We start from the raw sequence: 24,559 nt of genomic DNA, 5'->3' as shown, positions 1-24,559 counted from the left end.
TAATTTTCTCTTTTGCACTTGACTTTTCTTCACTCCACTCTTACTTTTCTCTTTTTTAATCTTTTGTTTTTACTTTACCTTTATCCACTCTCTTCTATTTTACTTTATCCATACTTCTCCAATCTGTTGCACCCACCCCCTTGCTATTTAAAGCCCTATCCAAAGCACTAGTTATGCGATTCACTGGGATCCAGGTCCCATCACGGCTTAGGTGGAACCTGTCCCATTGGTACAGCTCCCTCCTTCCCCCAATACTGGTGCCATTTTCCCATGAATTCAAAGCCACTTCTCCCACACCAGTCCTTCAGCCAAACATTTATCTCTGACCTTCTTAACCCTGTGCCAATTTGCACGTGGCTCAGGTAGTCATCCAGAAATTACCACCTTTCTGGTTCTGCTTTTTAATTTAGTCCCTAGCTGCTCAAATTCTGTCACCAGAACCTTTTTTCTTGATCTACCCATGTCATTGATACCCACATGGACCATGACAACTGGATCTTTCTCCTCCCACTGCAAACTCCTCTGCAGGTCTGATAAGATGTCCTGAACCTGGGGACCAGGCAGGCAACACAGCCTTTGGAACATTTAATCCTTGCAACAGAGAACGCCGTCTATTCTCCTGACTATACGGTCTCCAATTACCACTACATGTTTCTTTGTTCCCCCCTCCTGAATGGCTCCCTCAACCACAGTGCCACAGATAGGTTGCTAAACTTCCTACAGCCCCCACTCTCATCCACACATGCAGCAAGATCCACCTCTGCCTTCTCCAAGACACCCACATCCTTCCTCTACTAGTGAACAGAACTGCATACAATTCAGATGTGTCCTTTTAGAGCTTAACACAAATTCTCATCTTTTATACTTCGTGCCCCAACTAGTGAAGGCAACTATGTCACAACCTTTTTATAAAAAAAACATTTTGTTCAATGCATTTGCTCATTTATATCTTATGCAACCGCAAATCAATTCTAATTAACAGGGCTCAGTTCACAGACGGCCTAATGTCTAAAAATCCAGAGGGATTGTCATTTATATGTAAATGTCAGACACCAATTTTGGTCCTAGCCTCGAGGAAAATACCAGTCTAAAAATCAACAATTAGTCATCATAAGGCATAAAAGCATTCCTGCGAACTTAGGCACTGAAAATTCAAAAAAGTTTTAAAAATCAGATTACAGAGCACATCAAGGGAAACTTTAACAGTTCAAAGTTTCAGAATGTTGGGGTTTCATTTATAATTGAACACCTGAATGTCAATTCCTCTTCTCCAACCCAAATCAACCAGGAAAAAGAAAAACAAATATGCATCCTATTCCTTCCAAAAATTTGCACAATAGCATAAAGCTTAAAAACTAAGATGTGCCTCAGGAATACAACACCAAGGATAACAAGCAAGGCTACAATGGAAGACCTTGACCCTGTTTTGCCCTTCAATAAGGTCATGGTGATCCTCACTCAATATCAAGTACATTTCTCCTGCTCCCCTCTAAATTTCTAGCAATGAAAGTCTCAAATATATTCAAATTAGATTACCCATAGGCCTCTCGACTATAGATTAGCAAGATATATAGGAACTGAGTGAAAACACAAGGAGGGAAAGGGGTAGGCCATTCAGTCCCTCAAGTTTCAACATTCAAGATGTTAGCTGATCAAATCTTCTTGTCGATCCCATTTTCATTCCAGCTGTTGATTTCATTCAAAACTTAGACTGATAGCTGCACGGCCAACTAAGCTAATCCCTTTTACCTACACAGTGCCCGTATCCTTCCACATTCACATCCAAGTCTTTTGAATCCCCCTCTCATATCTGCCTCCACCACCACCCTGGCAGACAATTGTGTAAAACATATTGCACCACACATCACATTAGAACTTGCCCCTCTCATCTTAAATGCATGCCCAACTGCCTATTCTATGCCTCTCAATCTTATAAACCTTGCAGATCTCTGCTCAACCTTCACTGCTCCAGATAAAGCAATCTAAGTTTGTCTATACAGCATAAGGCCTCTCATCCAGGAATTCTTCAAACATTGAATCTCTAAAAGGAGAACCTTTTTGAGAGCATGTGTTGAAATTAGCAACAGTCTAAAAAAAATCTTGCGTACCACTAATTTTGATCATTGATTAATGAATTAGTAACAGTAATTATGGACTTCAAGATAAAAGGGTCCTGTTGCTTATTGACATGTATTGTTTTGACTATTAATAAAAGTATAGCAGAGCCAGATTACAATAAATGGAGCATTTCAGAAAATTTCTTCTAAAATTAGTAATACAGGTTGATCACCCCTCATCTGAAATTCTAAAATCCAAAAATGGAAATTTCCACAAGATGTTGGGAAGATTCCCAGGCAATGTGCAGGTCTCTGTGCACCATAGACAGCTCTGAGAAGTGATCTCACATATGTAATGAATAAAAGACAATGAAAAAGAAAAATACTGCATAAATTGAAAAATGATGATCTTGATTGTGTATTGCAAGAGTGGATTTGTCAGCACTGAATGAACATATGCCATTTAACAGTATCCTGATCATAAAACAAGCAGAAATTTAAGAAAAGGCACAGCAAAAAACTTGTAAAAATGTGTGGTGATAAAGTGATGCTGACCGTGAAGCAGAGAAATTCATAGATAAGTTTCCCAAGAACATCACTGATAAAAATCTAACACATTGAACGGCTCCATCAGGACAAAAGTGCTAAACAAATGTAAGACAAAGACTGCAAAGAAGTAACACACAAATCCAGAGTTGGAAAAGGTTGTTGTTGAGTCTAACTCTTCATGACCTCATGGACCACAGGGTCCATAGGGTTTTCATGCCAAGATGCGGAAGTAGAATGCCAGGCCTTTCTTCCGCGCAGATACTGCTGCTGCCCAGGTTGGGTTTAAACTCAGAAGTATCCACCTTGAAGTCCAGTGCTGATGCTAACAGACCACCAGCCGGCCCTGATCCCAAGCTATCTCATTATATATTCCAAAGAAAAAAAAAATCCAAAATCAGGCCCCAAGCAATTTGGATAAGGGGTACTCAACCTATATTAATCTTTTAAAAAGACAATTGAAGAATAGTATTCCTTAATGGTATTTTTATTTTAACCATTTACTATGCAAATACTGATTAGGTACATCAGGTCTGCAAGGATTTCAAAACATATCATCGAACATCGTGTTCTCACAACCGGCTAACTGGCACCGAGCCAGCGTGCAATGTTTCATCTGAAAACATTTTATTACTTTGTTGTATTGACATTATATTTTCATTATAGGTGGGGTTTAAGAAGGAGGGCACCACATGGCAACAAATTTTTTTTAAGTGCCATCTTAGACACGTGTGCCTCAGGTTCACCATCCCTACATTATGACTTTAAACAAGGAGGTCATGCATTAAAATACTCCAAGCAGTAACAGATTAAAACTACCTCAAAAAAATACGTGATGGAATATTTCCAGAGAGGAATTTGTGAAGGGGGATCTGAAGGATCTATCAGTATTACAGTAAAGGGAATTACAGAGCTATGAGACAGGAGTCCTGTTGCTTATTGACATGTATTCATTGTTTGACTATTAAAAAAAGTATAGCAGAGCTAGATTATAATAAATGGAGCATTTTAGAAAATATCTTCTAATATTATTAATACAGGTTGGAAGGGAACAGTAGCAGGGACGAAGGCAGAGCAGCAATCAATGGGAGCAATTCAGAAGGTGCAGCATAGATACAACCCAAAGAGGCAGTATTCTAAAGCCAGGATAAAGTAATCACAGCTGAAAAGAGAAGTCACAGCCAAAGTTAACACCCAAGAGAGGGCATGTAATAGAGCAAAAATTAGTGGGAATTTAGAGGATTGGGAAACCAACAGAGGCACCTAAAGAAGTCACAAGGGAGGAAAAGAAAGAATACAAATGCAAGCTAGTCAATAATATCAAAGAGGATACCAAAAGATTCTTCAGATATATAAAGTATAAAGAGGCGAGAGCAGATATTAGACCGCTGAAAAGTAATGCTGGAGACATGAAAATAGCGAACAAACTGAATAAGTATTTTATACGTCTTCACTGTGGAAGACACTAGCAGTTTGCTGGAAGTAGTTAAGTGTCAAGGGCAGATATGTGCGAAGTTGCCATTACTAGGGATGTAGTGTTTTGGAAACTGAAAGGTCTGGAGGTAGATAAGTCAGTGAACCAGATGGACTCCACCCCAGGGTTCTGAAAGAGGTAGCTGAAGAGATTGTGGAGGCATTAGTAGTGATCTTTCAAGAATTAATGAATTCTGGCATGGTTCCAGAAGACTGGAAAATTGGAAATGTCACTCTATTCTTCAAGAAGGGAGAGAGGCAGAAGAAAAATTTATATGCCAGTTATTCTGATCTCAGTAGTTAGGAAGATCTTGAAGTCGATTGTTAAGGATGTGGTTTCAGGGTAGATGGAGGCACATGATAAAAATAGGCCAAATTCAGCTTGGTTTCCTGAGGGAAAAGATTCCGACAAATCTGTTGGAATTCTTTGAAGAAATAGCAAGCAGGATAGACAAAGCAGAATCGGTTGATGTTGTGTACTTGTTTTTTTTGAAGGCCTATGACAAGGTGCCACACATGAGGCTGCTTAACAAGAGCCAATGGTATTACAGGAAAGATACTAGCATGGACAGATGGGCTGAATGGCAGGAGGTAAATTATGAGAATAAATGGAGCCTTTTCTGGTTGGCTGACAGTGACTAATTGTGTTCTACAGCAGCCTGTGCTGGGCCCGCTTCTTTTTACTTTATATGTCAATGATTTGGATGATGGAATTGATGACTTTGAGGCAGAGTTCACAGAGATATGAAGATGGGTGGAAGGGTATGTGGTGTTGACAAAGCAGAGAGACTACAGAACGACTTAGATTAGAGGAACAGGCAAAGAAGTAGTAGATGGAATAGTGCCAGGAAATGTATGGTCATGCACTTTGGTAGTAGAAATAAAAGGGCTGACTATTTTCTAAATGGAGAGAAAATTCAAAAATCTTAGGCACCGAGGGACTTAGGAACCCTTGTGCAGAATTCCCTGAAGGTTAATTTACAAGTAGAGTTGATGGTGAGGAAGGCAAATGCAATGTTAGCATTCATTTTCAGAGGACTAGAATACAAAAGCAAGGATGTAACATTAAGGCTTTATAAAACACCGGTAAAGCATGGAGTAATGAGAGCAGTTCTGGGTCCCTTATCTAAGGAAGGATGCATGGACATTGAAGAGGGTTCACAAAAATGTTTTTGGATCAAAAGGAGCATCTGATGGCCCTGGGCCTGTACTCACTGGACTTTAGAAGAATGAGCTGTAATCTCATTGAAGCCTATCGAATGTTGAAAGGCCTTGATAGAGTGGATGTGGAGAGGATGTTTCCTATTGTGGGGGAGTCTAAGACCAGAGGACAAAGTATCTGAATAGAGGGATATATATTTAGAATGGAGACGAGGAGGAACTTCTTTTGACAGAGTGTGGTAAATCTGTAGGATTTGTTCCTACAGCAGCTGTGAAGGCCAAGCCATTGGGTATACTTAAGGCAGCAGTTGATGGATTCTTGATTAGTCAGGACATGAACAGACATGGGGAAAAGGCAGGAGTTTGAGGTTGAGAGGAAAACTGGATCAGCCATGGTGAAATGGTGAAGCAGACTCAATGAGCTAAATGGTCTAATTCTGCTGCTAAATCTTAGGAACAAGCCATCCACTGCTCCTCATCTTTGAAAAGTCCCCTGCCAAGAGGTTCTGAAGTTCTGACTGGATTTGTATAGTCCTGTACTTCCATCTTACCATCTAATCAATTAAAGATGAACCAAATGTTAAAGGGAAAAGAAAGCTGGGACTATTTTTGAAATTCTGACATTCCCATTACCTAGAACTTGGCTTTCTCCTTCAGTCATTCCTTTCCACTGAAATGGCACTGCTGAATCACTGACAGGAATAACATGGCGGTTCAGCTGCCAGAATCCCCACTGTAACTGCTGCAAGAACCTTGGGGTATTGCCAATAGGGAGGGAATCCAATACCTTAGTGCCACTGGCATGACAATAATGATTTTTCAAGTTCAGAACCTCTGCACTTGCACGTGTCTTTCGATAGTTGTGGGGTTAACAATAGTTGTTACTCACAGGCAACCAGATAAATAATCTTGACCCAAAACGTCTACTGTTCATTTCCCTCTACCCCCACTGCCTGACCTTTCGAGCTCCTGCAGAAGCTTGGTGCACAGCGTTGAATGTTCAGCTGCGTTTTGCTGTTTCTATCCTATCAGCACAATGAAACTTAGAAGTGTTCATACCAGTGATTCACAGCATTTGGGCTTAACTGTTCGAATGAAAGTCACTGAAAACAACCCCTTATGTCACTACCTATCACATCACTATCCCATCCTTTACCCCACATGTCCTTATTAGGACATCAACTCTCCTCCTCACCCGATTCCATCTATTGGCTGACAGCCACTGGCTCGTCCCTCCCTCTCATCTCTATACTGGCCATCTCTCCCCTCCACACTCTCAAGTCTTAGGTAGGGCTCAACTAGAAATGCTGACTGTCCCTTGACCTCCGCAGACCCACTGTTACCTTCCAGCAGTTTTCTGACTCCACATTCTAGCATATGCATACTCTTGTGTCTCAGTCACTCAAATCAGAAGTTACAATCTAATTCAAGTTCATCTACTTGTTCTATATCTTTAAAATATTTTTAAAAATCCCTCACCTGTCACCTTTAAACCATATGGTATCATACAACCTAAAACATCCCAATGAATAAGAACTACATGTAGTGCTCAGCAAGTTAAATGTCTTTAAATACAAGGAAACAAAGCAAAAATTACTGCTCCTATTATAATCATCACATCTGGATTAATTGTGAATCAATGAGTTTGCCATCACAGGGATGCAATTTTTTCCCCCAAACAATTTAGTGTAAGAGACAGTGATCAACATTTGGGCATTTGCCAGATATGTCTTATTTGTAAATTTACTTCCAGGCCATTCTTACTTGAGCTCGAGTTCAATATTTAATCAGTGCCTGTTGGCAAGCGCACATTTTATAACCATCTTGAACCCTGTGCCAGCTGACTCTCATCCAAGATAAGTCTGCAATAAGACATCAGTAGAGCTTGTGGTAAAGGCCACAGATAATGGGTTTCATCTTCTAGTCTTTAGCAATGAAATTGTGATGCATTGAAAACTGCATGTTGCACAAGTAGGGGTGGCACTGCATTGCAGGTAGAGCCATTGTTTCAAAGCATCAAAGACACAGGCTCAATCCTGATCTGGGGTGGTGGTGTGCGCAGTTTGTGTATTTTCCCTCTAACTGTATGGGCTTCCTCTGATTTTCTCCCACATCACAAAGACGCACAAGTTGTGAGGTTAACTGGCTTCTGCAAATTACCCGTAATGAGTAGGCAGATGGTGGAATAATCAATTGTCAGTGGCACTATAAAATACACTCCCATGCCTCAGTGGTGGACTGGGCCATTACTTTAGCATTTGTCTGTTATTTTTTTTTTTAAAAACCAGGCAGAGTTGCTGGCCTAATGCTCAACTCAGCAGAAATGGAAAGCATACAACACACACAAAATGGTGGAGAAACTCAGCAAGCCAGGCAGCATCTAGGAAAAGAGCTTCAACTCAAAACGTTGACTGTAATCTTTTCCTAGATGCTACCTGGCCTGCTGAGTTCCTCCAGCATTTCATGTGTGTTGCTGGGATCTTCAGCATCTGCAGATTTTCTCTTGTTACAGATTGAAAGCATACAAGGAACCAGCCAGATTCAAACCCAGGGCTGCTCTCCTTGAAGTCCAGTGCAGATACTACTACACCACCAGCCAGCTAGTGGCATCATCACCATAGCTAAAAGGGTAAGAGTGAAGTCAACTAACAGCAGTACTACCAAGTTGCACAATGGATGAAAGGGAATGCATGGAGAGTAGGGCCAATATATTCTAAGGGCAAGACATGATAAAGAGGAATACTGCTGCAAGCTTTCACTCCATATGTGTGTTTGTACATGTGACAAAAATCAACTTTGACATGGTAATTTTTGATTAAATATTTTGTGCTGGACTGGGGTTTCAAAAACTTAGCTGGGAGAATTCAGATAGTTACAGGAATAATCTTTAATGGACAATGGTCGACAATATTAGTGGTACTTCCCAAATAAAGTTTATGAGAAACAGTATGATGCTCTGCAAAGACCATTTAATGAATTTGTTATGAAGGTGTTGACGGAGAGCACTGAGCCCAAGAGAGGAAACAGTGCACTGCTTCAGCCACCACACAAGTTTGATGCAACAGGAAATGACTGTAGAGGTTGGTTCACAAACTAGATGATCACAGGACACAAGGTCTGATCAGGAATGAATTTAAGTGCTGGATCACTGCTAAGCTGCCAGGGCCCTGGGATATACTGTACTGCTCAAAAGTCTTAAAAGGCACATGTTGAAAGGGGGTGGAGTTTCAAGATGGCGACGTAAGCATCTGCCTTTTAGGCGCTCTTCACTTTTTCAACTATAATCACCCTTTAATCAAATCTTTTCGAACCTAATCATATGAGTTGATACTTTTGATTAACTCTTTTTTTCTAAAACAATATTTGATTTAATCTTGTCAAACTTAAAATGGCTACAAGCAAGAAATTGTCTAAGGATCCTCTATCCATCGACGCTATTTCTCATCTTCTGGACGCTAAACTTGCAACTCTGGAAAGCAGGCTAGAAAGTAAATTGGAAAGTAAACTGGCAAGTTTGGAAAATAAGCTTACCACGAAAATATCTGAACTCGAAGGAGTTGTTAGATCGCTTGATACTAAGCTTCAATTGCAGGCATCAGAAATTCAGCGGCATGAAGATAAGATCACGACTCTTGAAAAATTAATTTGCGAAAAAGTACGTACAATTGAAGCGCTGGAGAAGAATGTACACTCGACTGTTAAAACATTAGATCAGTATAAGTTTAAAATTACTGATCTTAAAAATCGATCTCGCAGACAGAATTTGCGAATTATCGGGTTCCCCGAAAAAGTTGAGTCCGGTGATTTAACTGAATTTTTCTCTAAATTATTGTGGGAAATTTTCGGTGCTGAAGGTTTGCATACTAAACCTGTTGTCGACCGCGCTCACAGAATTGCGAGGTTTTCGGCTGCGAGTGGCAAACCACGAGCGTGATTGTTCACCTTCATTATCTTCGGGAGAAAGAGCTTTTAATTCGATTAGCTTGTAAAAAAGGTATGATTTCTCACAACAGCAACACATTTCGAATTGTTGAGGATTATTCATTCGAAGTAATGAGAGCGAGAATCGCTTTTAAGCCAGTGATGGCAGAGATTCATTCGATTGGACTTAAACAAGCTTTAAGATTTCCAGCGAATCTTAGAATTACGTTGAACGACAACAGTCAGCAATTTTTTAATACTCCGGAAGAAGTGAAGAAATTCGTTGAAGAATATCGATCTTCTAGTGCAAGTTGAACTATGTGTTATGCTGAAAATTTTTTGGAGAGAAGATGCCATTTCATTTTAAGTTTTAACCTATGAAGCTGGGTTATAACTTCTTATCCTGATCTACAGGTCTGGTTTCTTTTTTTTTTACTATCACCATCGCTTATAGATGCTCTTTTAACTTTTTATAATATCTCTTTTTTTATTATTCTTTTTTCTGTTTCGGATATACACGTTTATATTTTGTAATAAGGATTTACTTTTTTTAAGATGTCGTTTCTTCTTCCCATAAGACTTTACTTTCTGTAAACATTTATCTGTTTGCCTGCACTTGGAAATGGGACGAATGTTTTGGATTTGTTGGTCTTTTTTTTTTATTATATATTGTAGTGTCTATTAAATCTTTTTTTTTAAATCCTATTTTGATAACTTTTTTTCTATTAAATTTTTTTAATAGATCGTTGAACTTACATTTATATTTTGTAATATGGCTTTTTCAAAATGTCGTTTCTTCTTCCCATAAGTCTTTGCTTTTGAAACGTCATTTTTCTTGTATTTGAACATGGAATGTTTTTTAAAGGTATATTACACTTTCAAATTTTAATGTTTATACCTTTTTTTTATTAATGATAGTTTGTTTTATTATATTATTTTTTTTCATTCTGATTGATATACATTTTCTCTTTGCAACCCTATATTTAAATCTGGGTGTTATATAGTTTTTTTTTAAATCTTTTCATGGAGCTGCCATCTTGAAATGGGGTTAATATTAGTGTTAGTTTATGCGCCTGCCGCTTGGCTTTCTTTCGAGGGGTGGGGGGAGGGGGTAGGGATCTTTTTTCACGCTTTTGCTTTTTATTTTTTTGCTTTTAGTTTATGGGCCGACTTTAAATTATTAATATTGTTGAAGTGTCATGTTCTCCGGTTGCTCCTGTACCATTTTTCCCTCTTCCTGAATTATAGGTTATGTGTTTTTTTCCAACCTTTCATGGTATATACAATTAATATTAACATGATGGATAAGTCTATTAATTTTATTTCTTGGAATACTAATAGTTTAAATCATCCGATTAAACGTAAAAAAATATTTAAAGTATTCCATAGACTAAATGCTAATATTATCTTTGTACAGGAGACCCATATTAGGAGGGAGGATAATCAACACTTTTTTAGGTTCTGGAAGGGTCAATAATTTCATTCGAATTGTACTGCTAAAATTAGGGGTGTGTCTATTTTTATAGACCCCTCAATCTCGTTTATACATCATGAAATTATATCTGATCCACAGGGCAGATTTTTGTTGATTACTGGTTCACTTTTTAACCGAAAAGTGGCTTTAGTTAATATTTATGCTCCAAATTTTGACTGCCCTGAATTTTTTAAATGTTTATTTACTACCCATCCTAATCTAAATGAATATATGTTGATAATGGGTGGAGATTTCAATTGTTGTTTGAATCCTTTGATGGACAGATCTAAACCTATTCGAACTCTTCCGAATAGATCAGCTTTACTTATTAACTCTTTTATGGTCGATTCGGGAATTACTGAAATATTGTGGTTTTTGAACCCTAAAGATAAAGAATTTTCATTTTTTTCACATGTATATCATAGTTATTCTAGAATTGATTATTTTCTTATTGATCATCGTTTATTAGCAGATGTTATTGACTGTAAATATGATTCTACTGCTATTTCAGATCATGCACCTTTGAAGTTATCAAGATTTCGGACTCTTTCATTAATACTAGATCTTGGAGACTCAACGCTACTTTGTTTCAAGATCCAGAATTTATTACCTTCATAAAACAGCAAATTGACTTATTTTTTTCAACAAACTATACTGAAGAGATTGACAGAGGAATACTTTGGGACTCTTTTAAGGCTTTTATTCGTGGACAAATTATCTCATATTCTGCTGGTAAAAGAAAACAGATATTTAGATATAGCTTTATTGGTGGATAAAATTAAAGAAATTGATAAGATTTATTCCGTTACTCCTACCAAGGAACTTTATAAGAAGAGAGTTGAACTGCAAATGGAACATAGCTTACTGTTATCTTCTTCAATTGAGAATCAATTAATTAGGACCAGGGCTCAATTTTATATCCATAGTGATCAAACTGGTAAATTGTTAGCTAATCAATTAAAAGCTATTTCGACTAAGTGACAAATTAGTAAAATTTGTAAACAAGATGGTAATCTGACTACGGATCATAAAGAAATTAATAATACCTTCCAAGATTTTTATAAACCTTTATACCAATCAGAATTTGATGGTGATCTGTCTATGATGGATAATTTTTTTTTAACAATTTGAATATTCCCAAATTGACAGATAAAGATTGAAGTTTATTTGATGCTCCTATTTCTATGGCTGAGGTAGAAGAGGCTATTTCATTGATGAATTCAGGGAAAGCTCCTGGCCCTGATGGTTATATTATAGAATTTTTAAAACTTTTTCTTCTTTGCTTTCCCCTTGGTTAAGTGAAATCTTTAATGATGCGCTTATTAAGAAGAGACTTCCCCAGTCCTTTTATGAAGCTACTATCTCTTTAATTCTTAAAAAAGATAAAGACCCTACTTTATGTGCATCTTATCGCCCTATATCGTTATTAAATGTAGACTAAGATTCTTACAAAAATTTTAGCGATTAGGTTAGAAAAGGTACTATCACAGATTATTTCAGGAGATCAAACTGGTTTCATTAGGAACCGATATTCCTTTTTTAATGTTAGAAAATTAATTAATATAATTTACACTTCCTCACCCACAACCCCAGAATGTGTTATTTCATTAGATGCTGAAAAAGCTTTTGATAGAGTTGAATGGACATACTTATTTAATGCCTTGAGGAATTTTAATTTTAGTTCTAATTTTATATCATGGATTAAATTAATATATTATAAACCTGTTGCTTCTGTTCTTACGAATAATTATAGATCCTCTTTTTTTCAATTATCTCGTGGTACGAGACAAGGTTGTCCCTTAAGTCCTTTATTATTTAATATTGCATTAGAACCTTTAGCCATTGCTATTCGTGAATCCCCTAATATTTCTGGTATTACCCGTAATGAGAAATTATACAAGTTATCGCTCTATGCTGATGACTTGTTGTTATATATTTCTGATCCTGGTAATTCTATTCCCGCTATTCTATCCTTGTTGGCTCAATTTGGTAGTTTTTCTGGTTACAAATTAAATTTGGATAAGAGTGAACTTTTCCCTTTAAATGCACAAACGTTACTGAATGACAGGATACCATTTAAAATTGTTACTGATAATTTTATTTATTTAGGTATAAAAATTACCAAGAAATATAAAGATTTATTCAGATTGAATTTTTTTACCTATGCTTCATCAAATTCAACAACTTACTACTAGATGGTCTCCTTTATCCTTATCATTGGTTGGTCGGATCAATGCTGTTAAAATGATGATTTTACCGAAATTTTTATATTTATTTCAAGCCTTACCAATTTTTATTCCTAAGTCTTCTTTTGATAGCATTGATTCAAAAATTTCCTCATTTGTGTGGCAAAATAAAAACCCTAGATTAAGTAAAAGACAGTTACAGAAATCTAAAAAAGATGGTGGTTTAGCTTTACCCAATTTTAGATTTTACTATTGGGCGAATAATATTCAGAATTTATTATACTGGAAATTAGATTTAGATTTACCATTGTGCCCACAGTGGGTAAATTTAGAATGTAACGCTACACAAGGATATTCTTTATTTTCTGTTCTTGGCTCTTCTCTCCCTGTTGACTTAGCTAAACTTAATAAACAGATATCTAACCCTATTGTCAAACATACATTACGAATTTGGTTTCAATTTCGTAAATTTTTTACTCTAAAAAACTTTGTTCTTGATAGCCCTATCTTACTTAATTTTTTTCTTTAAACCCTCTTTAACAGATCAAGCTTTTAGTATATGGAAAAGGAAAGGTATAATATGTTTTCGCGATCTTTTTTCTGAAGGTAGTTTGATGTCTTTTGATCAACTTTCTAACAAATTTAAATTACCTAAATCTAATTTTTTTTTAGATACTTACAAATTAGAAACTTTTTATATAGTTTTACCATCCTTCCCTAATTCAACTTTGATTTTTACTTTAAATCCCTGTCAGAAGAGATTAGTGGCTCTTATTTATAATATGATTATGAAGATACAACCAGAGATATCAAGTAGAATTAAACAGGAATGGGAAAAAGAACTTCAATGCAATATTTCAACGGAAAAATGGGAAAAAATTTTACAAATGGTTAATTCGTCTTCTATATGTGCTAAACATGCTTTAATACAATTTAAGGCTGTACATAGAGCTCATATGTCTAAAGATAAGCTTGCTCGGTTTTATTCTCATGTTAATCCTCAATGTGACAGATGTCACTTAGATGTGGCTTCATTGACCCACATGTTTTGGTCTTGTCCTACTTTACATAATTATTGGAAGGACATATTTGCTACCATTTCCTCAATTTGGAATATTGATTTACAACCTCATTTTATCACTGCAATTTTTGGTATTCCAAATGAAGATGATAGTCGACTCTCTCCTCCAATTAGACGAATGATTGCCTTTGTAACATTAATGGCCAGGAGATCTATATTACAAAATTGGAAAGAAGTAAATCCTCCTAACACATTTCAATGGTTTTCTCAAACTATTTCTTGCTTAAGTTTAGAAAAAATCAGAAGTACTATTTTTGATTTATCAATTAACTTTGAAGAAACTTGGGGACCGTTCATTCGACACTTTCACATGAATTAATTTGACTTCTTCCAGACCTTTACTCTTATTATTCTTGTTCTGGTATGGAGTTCCGGAGTTTTTTGACACCATCATATACTCAAACTATTATTATTGCCCATGTTAGTTTAGGTTTAGTTTTTTTTATTATTTCTTTAAATATACATTTTTTCTTATATTTTTTTTCTTTTGATGATTATTTTTTTTAATCTTTTCATGTATAATCAATATAGATTAGATTGATATTGTATGATCCTTTTTCGCTGATAGTTTAATAAGATATTGTTATCTTGTTATCAACTCAATTTCAAATCTATTGTATTCATAACATATGTAATATATTGTTATGTTTTTTTTAAAAAAATTACTAAAAAGATTGAAAAAGAAAGAAAAAGGCACATGTTAAAAAAATCTGTCAAGCAAAGATTCTTTCAAAAATAATGGAATGATACATTTCCAAATACCAAAAAAATTACTATAAAGAGCAGTAAATAGTGAAAAAAATAATGAAAACAATATTTGCTATGACCACCTTTTGCCTTTAAAACTGCATCAATTCTCTAGGGTACACTAGCATGCCGTTTTAGAAGAAAATTGGCTGGAAGGTTGTTCCAAACATTTTTGGAGAACTTGCCACAGTCCTTCTACAGACTGTGGGTGTCTCGCGTGCTTCTGTCTTTCCAGGTAATCCCATACAGCCTTGATGTTGTTGAGATCAGGGCTCTGTTTAGGCCAAACCGTCTGCTGTAGAACTCCACGTTCTTTTTTCTGAAGGGAGCACCTTCTGACCTTGGCTGTGTGTTTGAGGTCATTGGCCCACTGCAGAACGAATTTGGGACTATCAGATGCCTCCCTGATTATAATGCGTGATGGATGAGAATAGGTTTATATCTCTCCGCATTAAGGATTCCATTAATTCTGATAGATCAACTCCATTTGCAGAAATGCAGTCCCAAGCCTTCAGGGAACCTCCACTGTGCTTCACTGCTGGTTGCAGACACTAATCCATGTAAGTGCTCTCCAGAAACTGCCTCCTGTTTGAGCCAAAATATTCATATTTTGCCTTCTCAGTCCAGAGCACCTGTTACATAGAACAGTACGGCACATTACAGGCCCTTCGGCCCACAATGTTGTGCTGACCCTCAAACCCTGCCTCACATATAACCCCCCCGCCTTAAATTCCTCCATATACTTGTCTAGTAGTCTCTTAAACTTCACTAGTGCGTCCCCCTCCACCACTGACTCAGGCAGTGCATTCCACGCACCAACCACTCTGAGTGAAAAACCTTCCTCTAGTATCCCCCTTGAACTTCCCTTACCTTAACTTAAAGCCATGTCCTCTTGTACTGAGCACTGCTGCCCTGGGGAAGAGGCGCTGGCTGTCCACTCTGTCTATTCCTCTTAATATCTTGTACACCTCTATCATGTCTCCTCTCATCCTCCTCTCCAAAGAGCAAAGCCCTAGCTCCCTTAATCTCTGATCATAATCCATACTCTCTAAACCAGGCAGCACCCTGGTAAATCTCCTCTGTACCCTTTCCAAAGCTTCCACATCCTTCCTGTAGTGAGGTGACCACAACTGGACACAGTACTCCAAGTGTGGCCTAACTAGAGTCTTATAGAGCTGCATCATGACATAGCATCTCTTAAACTATCCCTCGACTTATGAAAGCTAACACCCCATAAGCTTTCTTAACTACCCTATCTACCTGTGAGGCATCTTTCAGGGATCTGTGGACATGTACCCCTAGATCCCTCTGCTCCTCCACACTATGAAGTATCCTGCCATTTACTTTGTACTCTGCCTTGGAGTTTGTCCTTCCAAAGTGTACCACCTCACACTTCTCCGGGTTGAACTCCACCTGCCACTGCTCAGCTCACTTCTGCATCCTATCAATGTCTCTCAGCAATCTTCGACAATCCTCTACACTATCTACAACACCACCAACCTTTGTGTCGCCTGCAAACTTGCCAACCCACCCTTCTACCCCTACATCCAGGTCGTTAATAAAAATCACGAAAAGTAGAGGTCCCAGAACAGATCCTTGTGGGACACCACTAGTCACAACCCTCCAATCTGAATGTACTCCCTCCACCACGACCCTCTGCCTTCTGCAGGCACGCCAATTCTGAATCCACCTGGCCAAACTTCCCTGGATCCCATGCCTTCTGACTTTCTGAATAAGCTTACCATGTGGAACCTTGTCAAATGACTTACTAAAATCCATGTAGATCACATCCACTGCACTACCCTCATCTATATGCCAGGTCACCTCCTCAAAGAACTCTATCAGGCTTGTTAGGCACGATCTGCCCTTCACAAAGCCATGCTGACTGTCCCTGATCAGACCATGATTCTCTAAATGCCCATAGATCCTATCTCTAAGAATCTTTTCCAACAGCTTTCCCACCACAGACGCAAGGCTCACTGGTCTATAATTTCCCGGACTATCCCTACTACCGTTTTTGAACAAGGGGACAACATTCGCCTCCCTCCAATCCTCCGGTACCATTCCTGTGGACAATGAGGACATAAGGATCCTAGCCAGAGACTCAGCAATCTCTTCCCTCGCCTCGTGGAGCAGCCTGGGGAATATTAAGTCAGGCCCCGGGGACTTATCCATCCTAATGTATTTTAACAACTCCAACACCTCCTCTCCGCTTAATAGCAACATGCTCCAGAACATCAACCTCACTCATATTGTCCTCACCATCATCAAGTTCCCTCTCATTGGTGAATACCGAAGAGAAGTATTCATTGAGGACCTCGCTCACTCCCACAGCCTCCAGGCACATCTTCCCACTTTTATCTCTAATCGGTCCTACCTTCACTCCTGTCATCCTTTTGTTCTTCATATAATTGACATAACTGTTGCCATTGTTAAGCATCTGAGCCCTTGTGTTTTTGCACATAGGTGTGTCGTTCACCTTTGTTTCCACTGGAATGGAATGGCGTTTTGGCAGCAACTCTTCCATGAAGACCACTTCTGACAAGACTTCTCTGGACTGTAGAGGGGTGTACTTGGGTTCCATTGGCTTCTGTGAGTTCAGAGCTGATAGCCGTGCTGCACTTCAACTGACAAGGGGCATCAGTTTGATGTATCTTGTCTGCTGCACTGTTTCAGCGGTCAACCACCACTTCCTTAACCTTGCCCATTTCTTTGTGCTTCTTTAGAAGAGCTTAGACAGCACATCTTAAAACTCCTGTGCCTGCCGTGAAATTTCTGCTTGGAAGAAACCTTGCTGATATAACATGACCACCTTGTGTCTTGTTGCTATCACTCTTGCCATGGTGTAAGAGTTGATGACTTGAAGGTTAAAATGTCACATCTGACACACCTTCGCCTTTTAGTTTGGTTGTCCTTACCCAGTTTGATACCTTCTACATCCGTTTCATTTACAATTAATCAGTTGAGTTCATTCAACTCATTACATCATTGATCATTAGCATCCTGTTTGTTACCTTAGTTTAATCATGCACTGCGCTAAATATCTACAAAGTAATCCAGTTTTTTTTATCTGAAAAGTCATCTATTACTGTATGTTACTTTATTTAATGAAATACAAAAACTTCTCTAACATATAATATTTTTTGGAAAATGAATGCTTGGAAATCTAAAATTTGCTCTTTTGTACTGACACACTAATGCAAAAGACAAAAACTAAACATCCAAGACAAAATTTATATTCAAAATCTAGGGTGCCCAAGACTTTTGTACAGTACTGCAGTTAAGTTTGACTTTTGAGAGGAAAAAAAGCAAATAAATTATAGTCAGCTAAAGGACTTGTATAGCACCTCATTTCCCTTTCAGAATGTCCTAAATTGTATCACAAAGAAATTTTTTTTGAAAAGGTAGTGACTGCCATAGGAAAGGAAAACAAAAAAAAAGTGGAAATGACTTGATAAAGGTCTAGAAATTGGATTTCCCTTTTTGATATGCAAAATATGTGTTCTAGTACGAGTTCATGTCCAACTGAATTTCATGCACAAAATTTAAAATTAGTCAAAAACTCATTGAAAACAGCAAAGTGGTGGTTTATGCCCAAATTTATGCAATGAAACAGAACCAATGAGCTTCATAGCAGGAGCTGCGTGAAAAGACTCCAGTTGCTGTATAGTTACAACTCTGACCACCTGTACTGTGAGTGAGGTCTGCACATGACAATGGTAGTACAGGTGATCATGGAGGTAGAGAAAAATGCAGTTGAGTAAGAAAGTTATCACCTATATACACTGCACAGGCCCTTCAGGCCACAGTGTTGTCCCAAAAGAAGTTTGGCACACCATCCAATCCCTTATTTCTCCATTTGCTCCATTTTATTGTGGCTACCCAAAGTTCTCTTAAACTCTATCCTATTTGTCTCTACCACCATCCTTAGCAATGCATTCTAGGAACCTGTCACTTTTATATAAAAAAAAACCCCTCCTCTTCCCTGAAATGCACCTCTAGACGTAGACATTGTCACTCTGGGAAAAGGTAACAGCTAAATACTGTATCTATGCCTCCCAGTATCCTCTCAAACTTGTATTAGGTCTCCCCTTAGCGTCTGCTGCTCCAAAGGAGACAGCCCTTGTCTGTTCAATTTCTCCTTATAGTACAAGTCCTTGAATCGAGGAAGCATCCTGGTAAGCTTATTCTGCACTCTATTCATAACCCCTGTACCCTTCCTGTAATGAGGCAACCAGACTTGAATGCAATACTCCAAATAAATTGTCATTCTGTGCATAACTCACACCTGAAAAACATAAACCCTCAGAGAATCTATACATTTAAATACCACTCAGAAGTGATTGTGGTGCAATCCAACTTTTGGTCAAGCTATTTTTCTTTAAGTGTTGCACAAGAACAAGAGTTGCCAGATGGTCTAGTTTCATCAATGAGGTTGAGGAAATTTATATTAATGATGACACTGGCCAGAACTCCTCCCTCCTGCTTTTTAATCAAAATATTTACCATGAGATCCCAGATCTTGGAAATGGCAGATATTAAGTTACTTCACGTAAACGGCAGCACCTCTAACAGTGTCACTATTTATTATTTTTGCCCCAAATCTCTGAAATGAAATCTGCAGCTTCTGGCACAAAGGCAAGGCTACCACCAGCTAAGCTGCAGTGTTACAAAATGTTTTAAAATCTTAATGGCAAAGGATCTGTGACAAAGCTTCTCAGAGCTTAAGAAACAGAGTGAGACTTCAGCAGAGGAGGAAAGAGATGGTTAACCTCTTTCCAGATGAATTGTGGAGCTTGGGCAAATTTTGAGGAGAGGGAGAACAGAGAGGGTGGGTGCTGTAGATGTTAAAAAATTAACAGCAATACAAAACGCTGGAGGAACTCAGCAGGACAGGCAGCAGTTATGGAAATGAATAAACAGCCAACATTTTGGGTCGACACCCTTCTTCAGGGCTGGAAAGGGCGGGGAAGACACCAGAATAAATAGGTTGGGGGACTGGAGGCGAAAGAGAATAGCAGAAGATGATAGGTGAAACCAGATGGGCAGGAAAGGTAAAGGGCTGGAGAGGAAGGAATCTGATAGGAGAGAAGACTGGGCTATCGGAGAAAGGAGGAGAAGACTCGGGGGAAATGATAGTCAGATGAGAAGTAGTAAGAGGCCAGAGTGGGGAATAGAAGAGGGAAGGGGGAGAGAAACACTTTTTTTTTTAACTAGGAGAAATCTATATTTATACCATCAGATTGGGAATAGGAATCAGAATTTAAATGTTTGGCCAGGAAGTTCTTCTTTGGTGAATGGAGTAGAGGTGTTCGAACCTGTCCGCAATTTTGATCAGATCTCACCAATGTAGAGAAGGCCACATTAGGAGCACCAGATATAATTGATGACCTCAGCAGATGAAGGGCACCAATGTAGAGCACCTCCCAAGGAACTTCAGGATAGATAGCGTGGAAATTCTAGATACTGGAAGGTACCAGGGCAAGTAACGAAGTTCAGAGAATGAAACACTCTTGGCAGACTGCATGGGAATCTAGAGGTGAAAGATTTCATGGGTAGGATGCGATTATGTTAAGAAATATATCCTTGAGGAGGAACAGAAAGGCAAAGAAAACACACAGCACAAACATCAAGAACAAAGGTTCTCAAATTTGATAGTGAAAGAACGAAGCAAGGGCGAGATCAAAGTAACGAGTTTGAAAAGGAAGCTTTAACAGCTTGCCAAGAATGTCTCATAATAAGATTTAATCTTTTTAATTCAGTTTAACAATACAAGCTATTGTGTCAAAATCTAAACACAGATGCAGAAAAATTTTAAAGAAAAAGGCACACTGTTTTATATAGCTTTTGTACTTTGCGGGAGTGTTCAAATCTTACTTTTCTGCAATGCTTGATGTTTCCCAAATACACTCAGGTACATTGAGACTCTACAACACTTGTGAACTATCATTTGTCTGAGAAATTTCAGAGTTTTTGTTTCTGTAACGTACTATCATGTTGGAACAGAGCTTGGGGACATATCCACAGCTATTTTCACAAAACAGCCAAAGTTCTTTGGAAATCAAGGGTGCAGAACATAGAACCATACTTTCAGGGCACTTTCCAAATAAATTCTTGCAACCTTCACAAGAATAATGCCAGGGTCTTGCCCCAGGTTCTTTACATCCTCAAAGTAAACAACTAAAAGGATTTTACATTATAGAATAAAAATAAATTTTCATTCTTACCCATAACTTATTCTCATAAAAGAATGCATCCAGCTGTTTAACAATATAAATATGGTCACACGAGGCCAGAATCTCAATTTCCACCATGTAGTCTTCAAGTTCTTCTTCACTCTTTACTTCAATAACTTTTGCAGCAGCTAAAACTCCAGTTTCCTTGTTTTTGGCCTGTAACAGGAAAAAAAAACTTATTTGTGACAAACAATATACAGTATAGAAATTTGTCAAAAGGAAAAGCAAACTTTTAACATCTCCATCACAGTTAATCTTTTTTGTCCTGAATTTGCAGAGGTATCATTAATTCATGGTTAGGGAGTTCCAAGTCTAGACATAGTGAAGAAAAATGATGTGAAACTTAGAAGGGAGTTTGGAGGTATCAGAATTCCCATGTTGCTTTGAAATTATCTTTCTAGGTAGCAACGATCACAGGTTTGGGAAAACTGTAGAAGAGTCTTGGCAAGCTGTTGCACTGATGTTTTTATAATTCACAACATAGATGCACTTCAAAGATCTTTTGCCTGGGTATAATTGAGCACTGGAGCTACACTCATTTGAGCAAGTACTCCATCGCACACATAACATGCCATGTAGATGGTAATAGACTCAAATCAAGAAGAGTGTCACATGATACAGGACATCGCGCCTTAGACAATGCATGCAGCTGGAGTAATTATGATTGGTCTGGTTGTACAGGTGGTTTTTTTTAATGAAAATATTAAGCCAACTTTAATCTTATTGACAGGCAGCCTATCACTGTTTCCATGATGGTAAGAAAGACAGTAGATTGCAATGTGAATCAGCACAGACTTCAGAAATGACAGGCAGGATAAATTGGGAAGGTGGGATGCATTTACAAGAAATGTAGTGAGATTCTTTGGAAGAGTTAAAACGACTGCTTAAACAAAAGTGAAAACAGATAATGAGCAGAGAAATGTATAATCTTAATTTTAACAAGTTGAAAAAAACCATTGAAACAAATACAAAGTTCAAAGTAACATTATTATTAAAGTACATTCATGTCACTATATATAACCCCGAGATACATTTTCTTGAGAACATACTCAATAAGTCCAGTAACCATTATAGAATCAATGAAAGACTGCACCAAGAAGGCAGACAACCAGTGTGCAAAAGACGAATTGTGCATATACAAAAAAGAAAGAATATAAGCAATAAATGAAATGAAGAGTCCTTGAAACCAAGTGCATAGCCTGTGGGAACAGTTCAGTAAAGTTCAGTGAAGTTATCTCCTCTAGTTCATGAGCCTAAAGTTTGAGGGGTAATAACTGTTCCTGCACCTAATGGTGTGAGTCCCAAGGCTCATATACCTTCTTCCTAATGGCAGCAGTGAGAAGAGAGCATGACCTGGGTGGTGGGGGTCGCTTACGGATGCTGGCCTTCCTGCAACAATGCTCAGGATGTGCTCAATGTTAGGGACAGGTTTATCTGTGACAGACTGGGTCGCATCCACTACTCTTTGTAGGATTTCCTATTCAAGGCCTTTGGTGTTTCTAGAACAAGCTGTGATGCAGCCAAGATACTCCCCACCACATATCTACAGAAGGCTGTCAAAGTTTCAGATGTCATGCCGAATCTTTGCAAACTCCTAAGTAGGGATGCTGCCTTGCTTTCTTCCTAATTGTACTCATGTGCTTCCCCCACGACAGGGCCTTTGAAATAATAACACCGAGAAACTTAAAGTTGCTGACCCTCTGATCCACCAAAGAGGATTGGCTCATGGACCTCTGGTTTACTCCTCCTTGGGTGAATAATCAGCTCCTTGGTCTTGCTGACATTGAGAAAGAGTTTGTCATTGAGGCACCACTCAGCCAGATTATCAGTCTTCCTCCTATATGACTTGTCAGTACTTTTGCTTTGTCCCATGACAGTGGTGTTGTCAGCAAACTTGTATATGGCATTGGAGATGTGCTTAGCTACACAGCCGTAAGTGTAAAACGAGTAGAGCACACAGCCTCGTGGTGCACCTGTGTTGATGGAGATTGGGGAAGTAACGTTGTTGCCAATCAGAACTAGCATGGGTCTGCAGGTGAGGAAATCAAAGATCCATCTACACAAGGAGGTACTGAGGCCAAGGTCCTGAAACTTATTGATTAGTTTTGAGGGATTGATAGTATTGAATGCCAAGCTGTAGTTGATAAAGAGCATCCTGATGAATGCATCTTTGCTGTTGGCGTTGAGTGAAGAGCCAATGAAATAGCATCTGCTGTGGACCTGGTACAATGTTAGTAAACTAGAGCAGATCCAAGTTGCTTCTCAGGCAGGAGTCGATATGTTTCATCACCAACCTCTCAAAGCACTTCATCACAGTGGATGAATAATCATTGAGGCAGGTAATTATGTACTAGGCTTGAAGCAGGCGGGTACCTCAGACTGAAGCGAGAGGCTAAAGATCTCAGCGAACACTCCAGCCAACTGATCAGCACAAGTCTTTTTGTGGGATCACTCTCCTGAAGGATACTCTCACGTCAGAGACACTGAAATCACAGGATCATTGGGGGTTGTGGGAGTTTTTGATGGCTCCTGCAAGTTCAGATGGTCAAAGCAATCATAGAAGGCATTGAGCTCATCTGGAAGCAAAGCCCTCTTCTCACCTAGACACTATAAGAGGTGACAGCATTCAAGCCCTGCCAGACCTGACAAGCATACGTCATTGATTCAAGCTTAGTCCAGAATTGCCACTTCATCCAGGAGACAGCTTTCCAAAGATCACTGCTGGACACCTTGGACCTTTCTTGGCAAGAAATCACAAAAGATTACTTTCAATTCTTCTTCAAATACTGAACTGAAATATTAAATTCTAATTCCTTTAGTTGGCCTACATATCCAAACAACAGAATATGATAACCAGCCCATTGTCTGAACTTGGTACGTGGCAATGCACAGTCATTCTTCTGGTGTGAACTACAAAGCCTGCTGTACCAAGCAGCTTTTCTTACTGCAAGTAGCCACCTGCATGCAATCTTTTTTTCAGTCTTATCAGAGCCAAAGATTTGGCATGGCTAGAGACTGAAGCACTGGTGAAGCCAAAACTTGAATCCCTAGCAAATTGATTCTTTCTCCATCTTATAATAGTATCATGACCAACATGATGAGATAGCTTCTGAGGTAGCTCCCTATCAATTTCACCGGATTTCCCCCACCCCTCACCCTTTTCTCTAAAGTGAGAACACTTTTTTTTACCTTTAACTTTTGCTGGTTCAAAGGATAGACATCAACTGAAAGGTTAACACTTCCACATTCCTGTCTGAATTGCTGAGTATTGCAACTGTAATAACATTCGGTTGTCTGTATCAAGGCACATTAGTAGCCCAAACCTTAACCACACAAATCCTGTATTTTCACACTACTTTCAATACACAGATACATTTTCTGTCTGTCACTGCCCAGAGGTGCTAACATTAGCAGGACTGAATTTGGACAGATTTATCTCCTGAACATTGATGAAGGTAGGACAGTAGTGTGTATGGATTTCAAGATATTTTATAAAGTTTTCCATCCAAGGCTCCTTCAGAAAGTAAGGAGGCATAGGATCCAAGGAGACCTTGCTCTGTGGATCCAGAATTGGCTTGCCCACAGAAGGCAAATGGTTGTTGTAGGATGGTTCTTATTCTACATGGAGGTTGGTGACCAGTGGTGTTCCACAGGGATCTGCTCTGGGACCCCTCCTT

General features: G+C 38.5%; 1 protein-coding gene across 2 annotated transcripts in view; it reads right to left on the bottom strand.

The window, feature by feature from the left end:
* stk10 (serine/threonine kinase 10) overlaps window positions 1-24,559 on the bottom strand; it is a 119,174-nt gene that overhangs the window by 69,336 nt on the left and 25,279 nt on the right. For both annotated transcript variants that reach the window (XM_059990195.1, XM_059990196.1), the window contains exon 2: window positions 20,874-21,038. In XM_059990195.1, the coding sequence (XP_059846178.1) occupies window positions 20,874-21,038 (165 nt within the window). The remainder of the gene's footprint in view (window positions 1-20,873; window positions 21,039-24,559) is intronic.

Source organism: Hypanus sabinus, chromosome 15, assembly GCF_030144855.1.
Source record: "Hypanus sabinus isolate sHypSab1 chromosome 15, sHypSab1.hap1, whole genome shotgun sequence".
In the NCBI taxonomy this organism is placed as follows: domain Eukaryota; kingdom Metazoa; phylum Chordata; class Chondrichthyes; order Myliobatiformes; family Dasyatidae; genus Hypanus; species Hypanus sabinus.
This window is presented reverse-complemented; position numbering and strand designations above follow the sequence as displayed.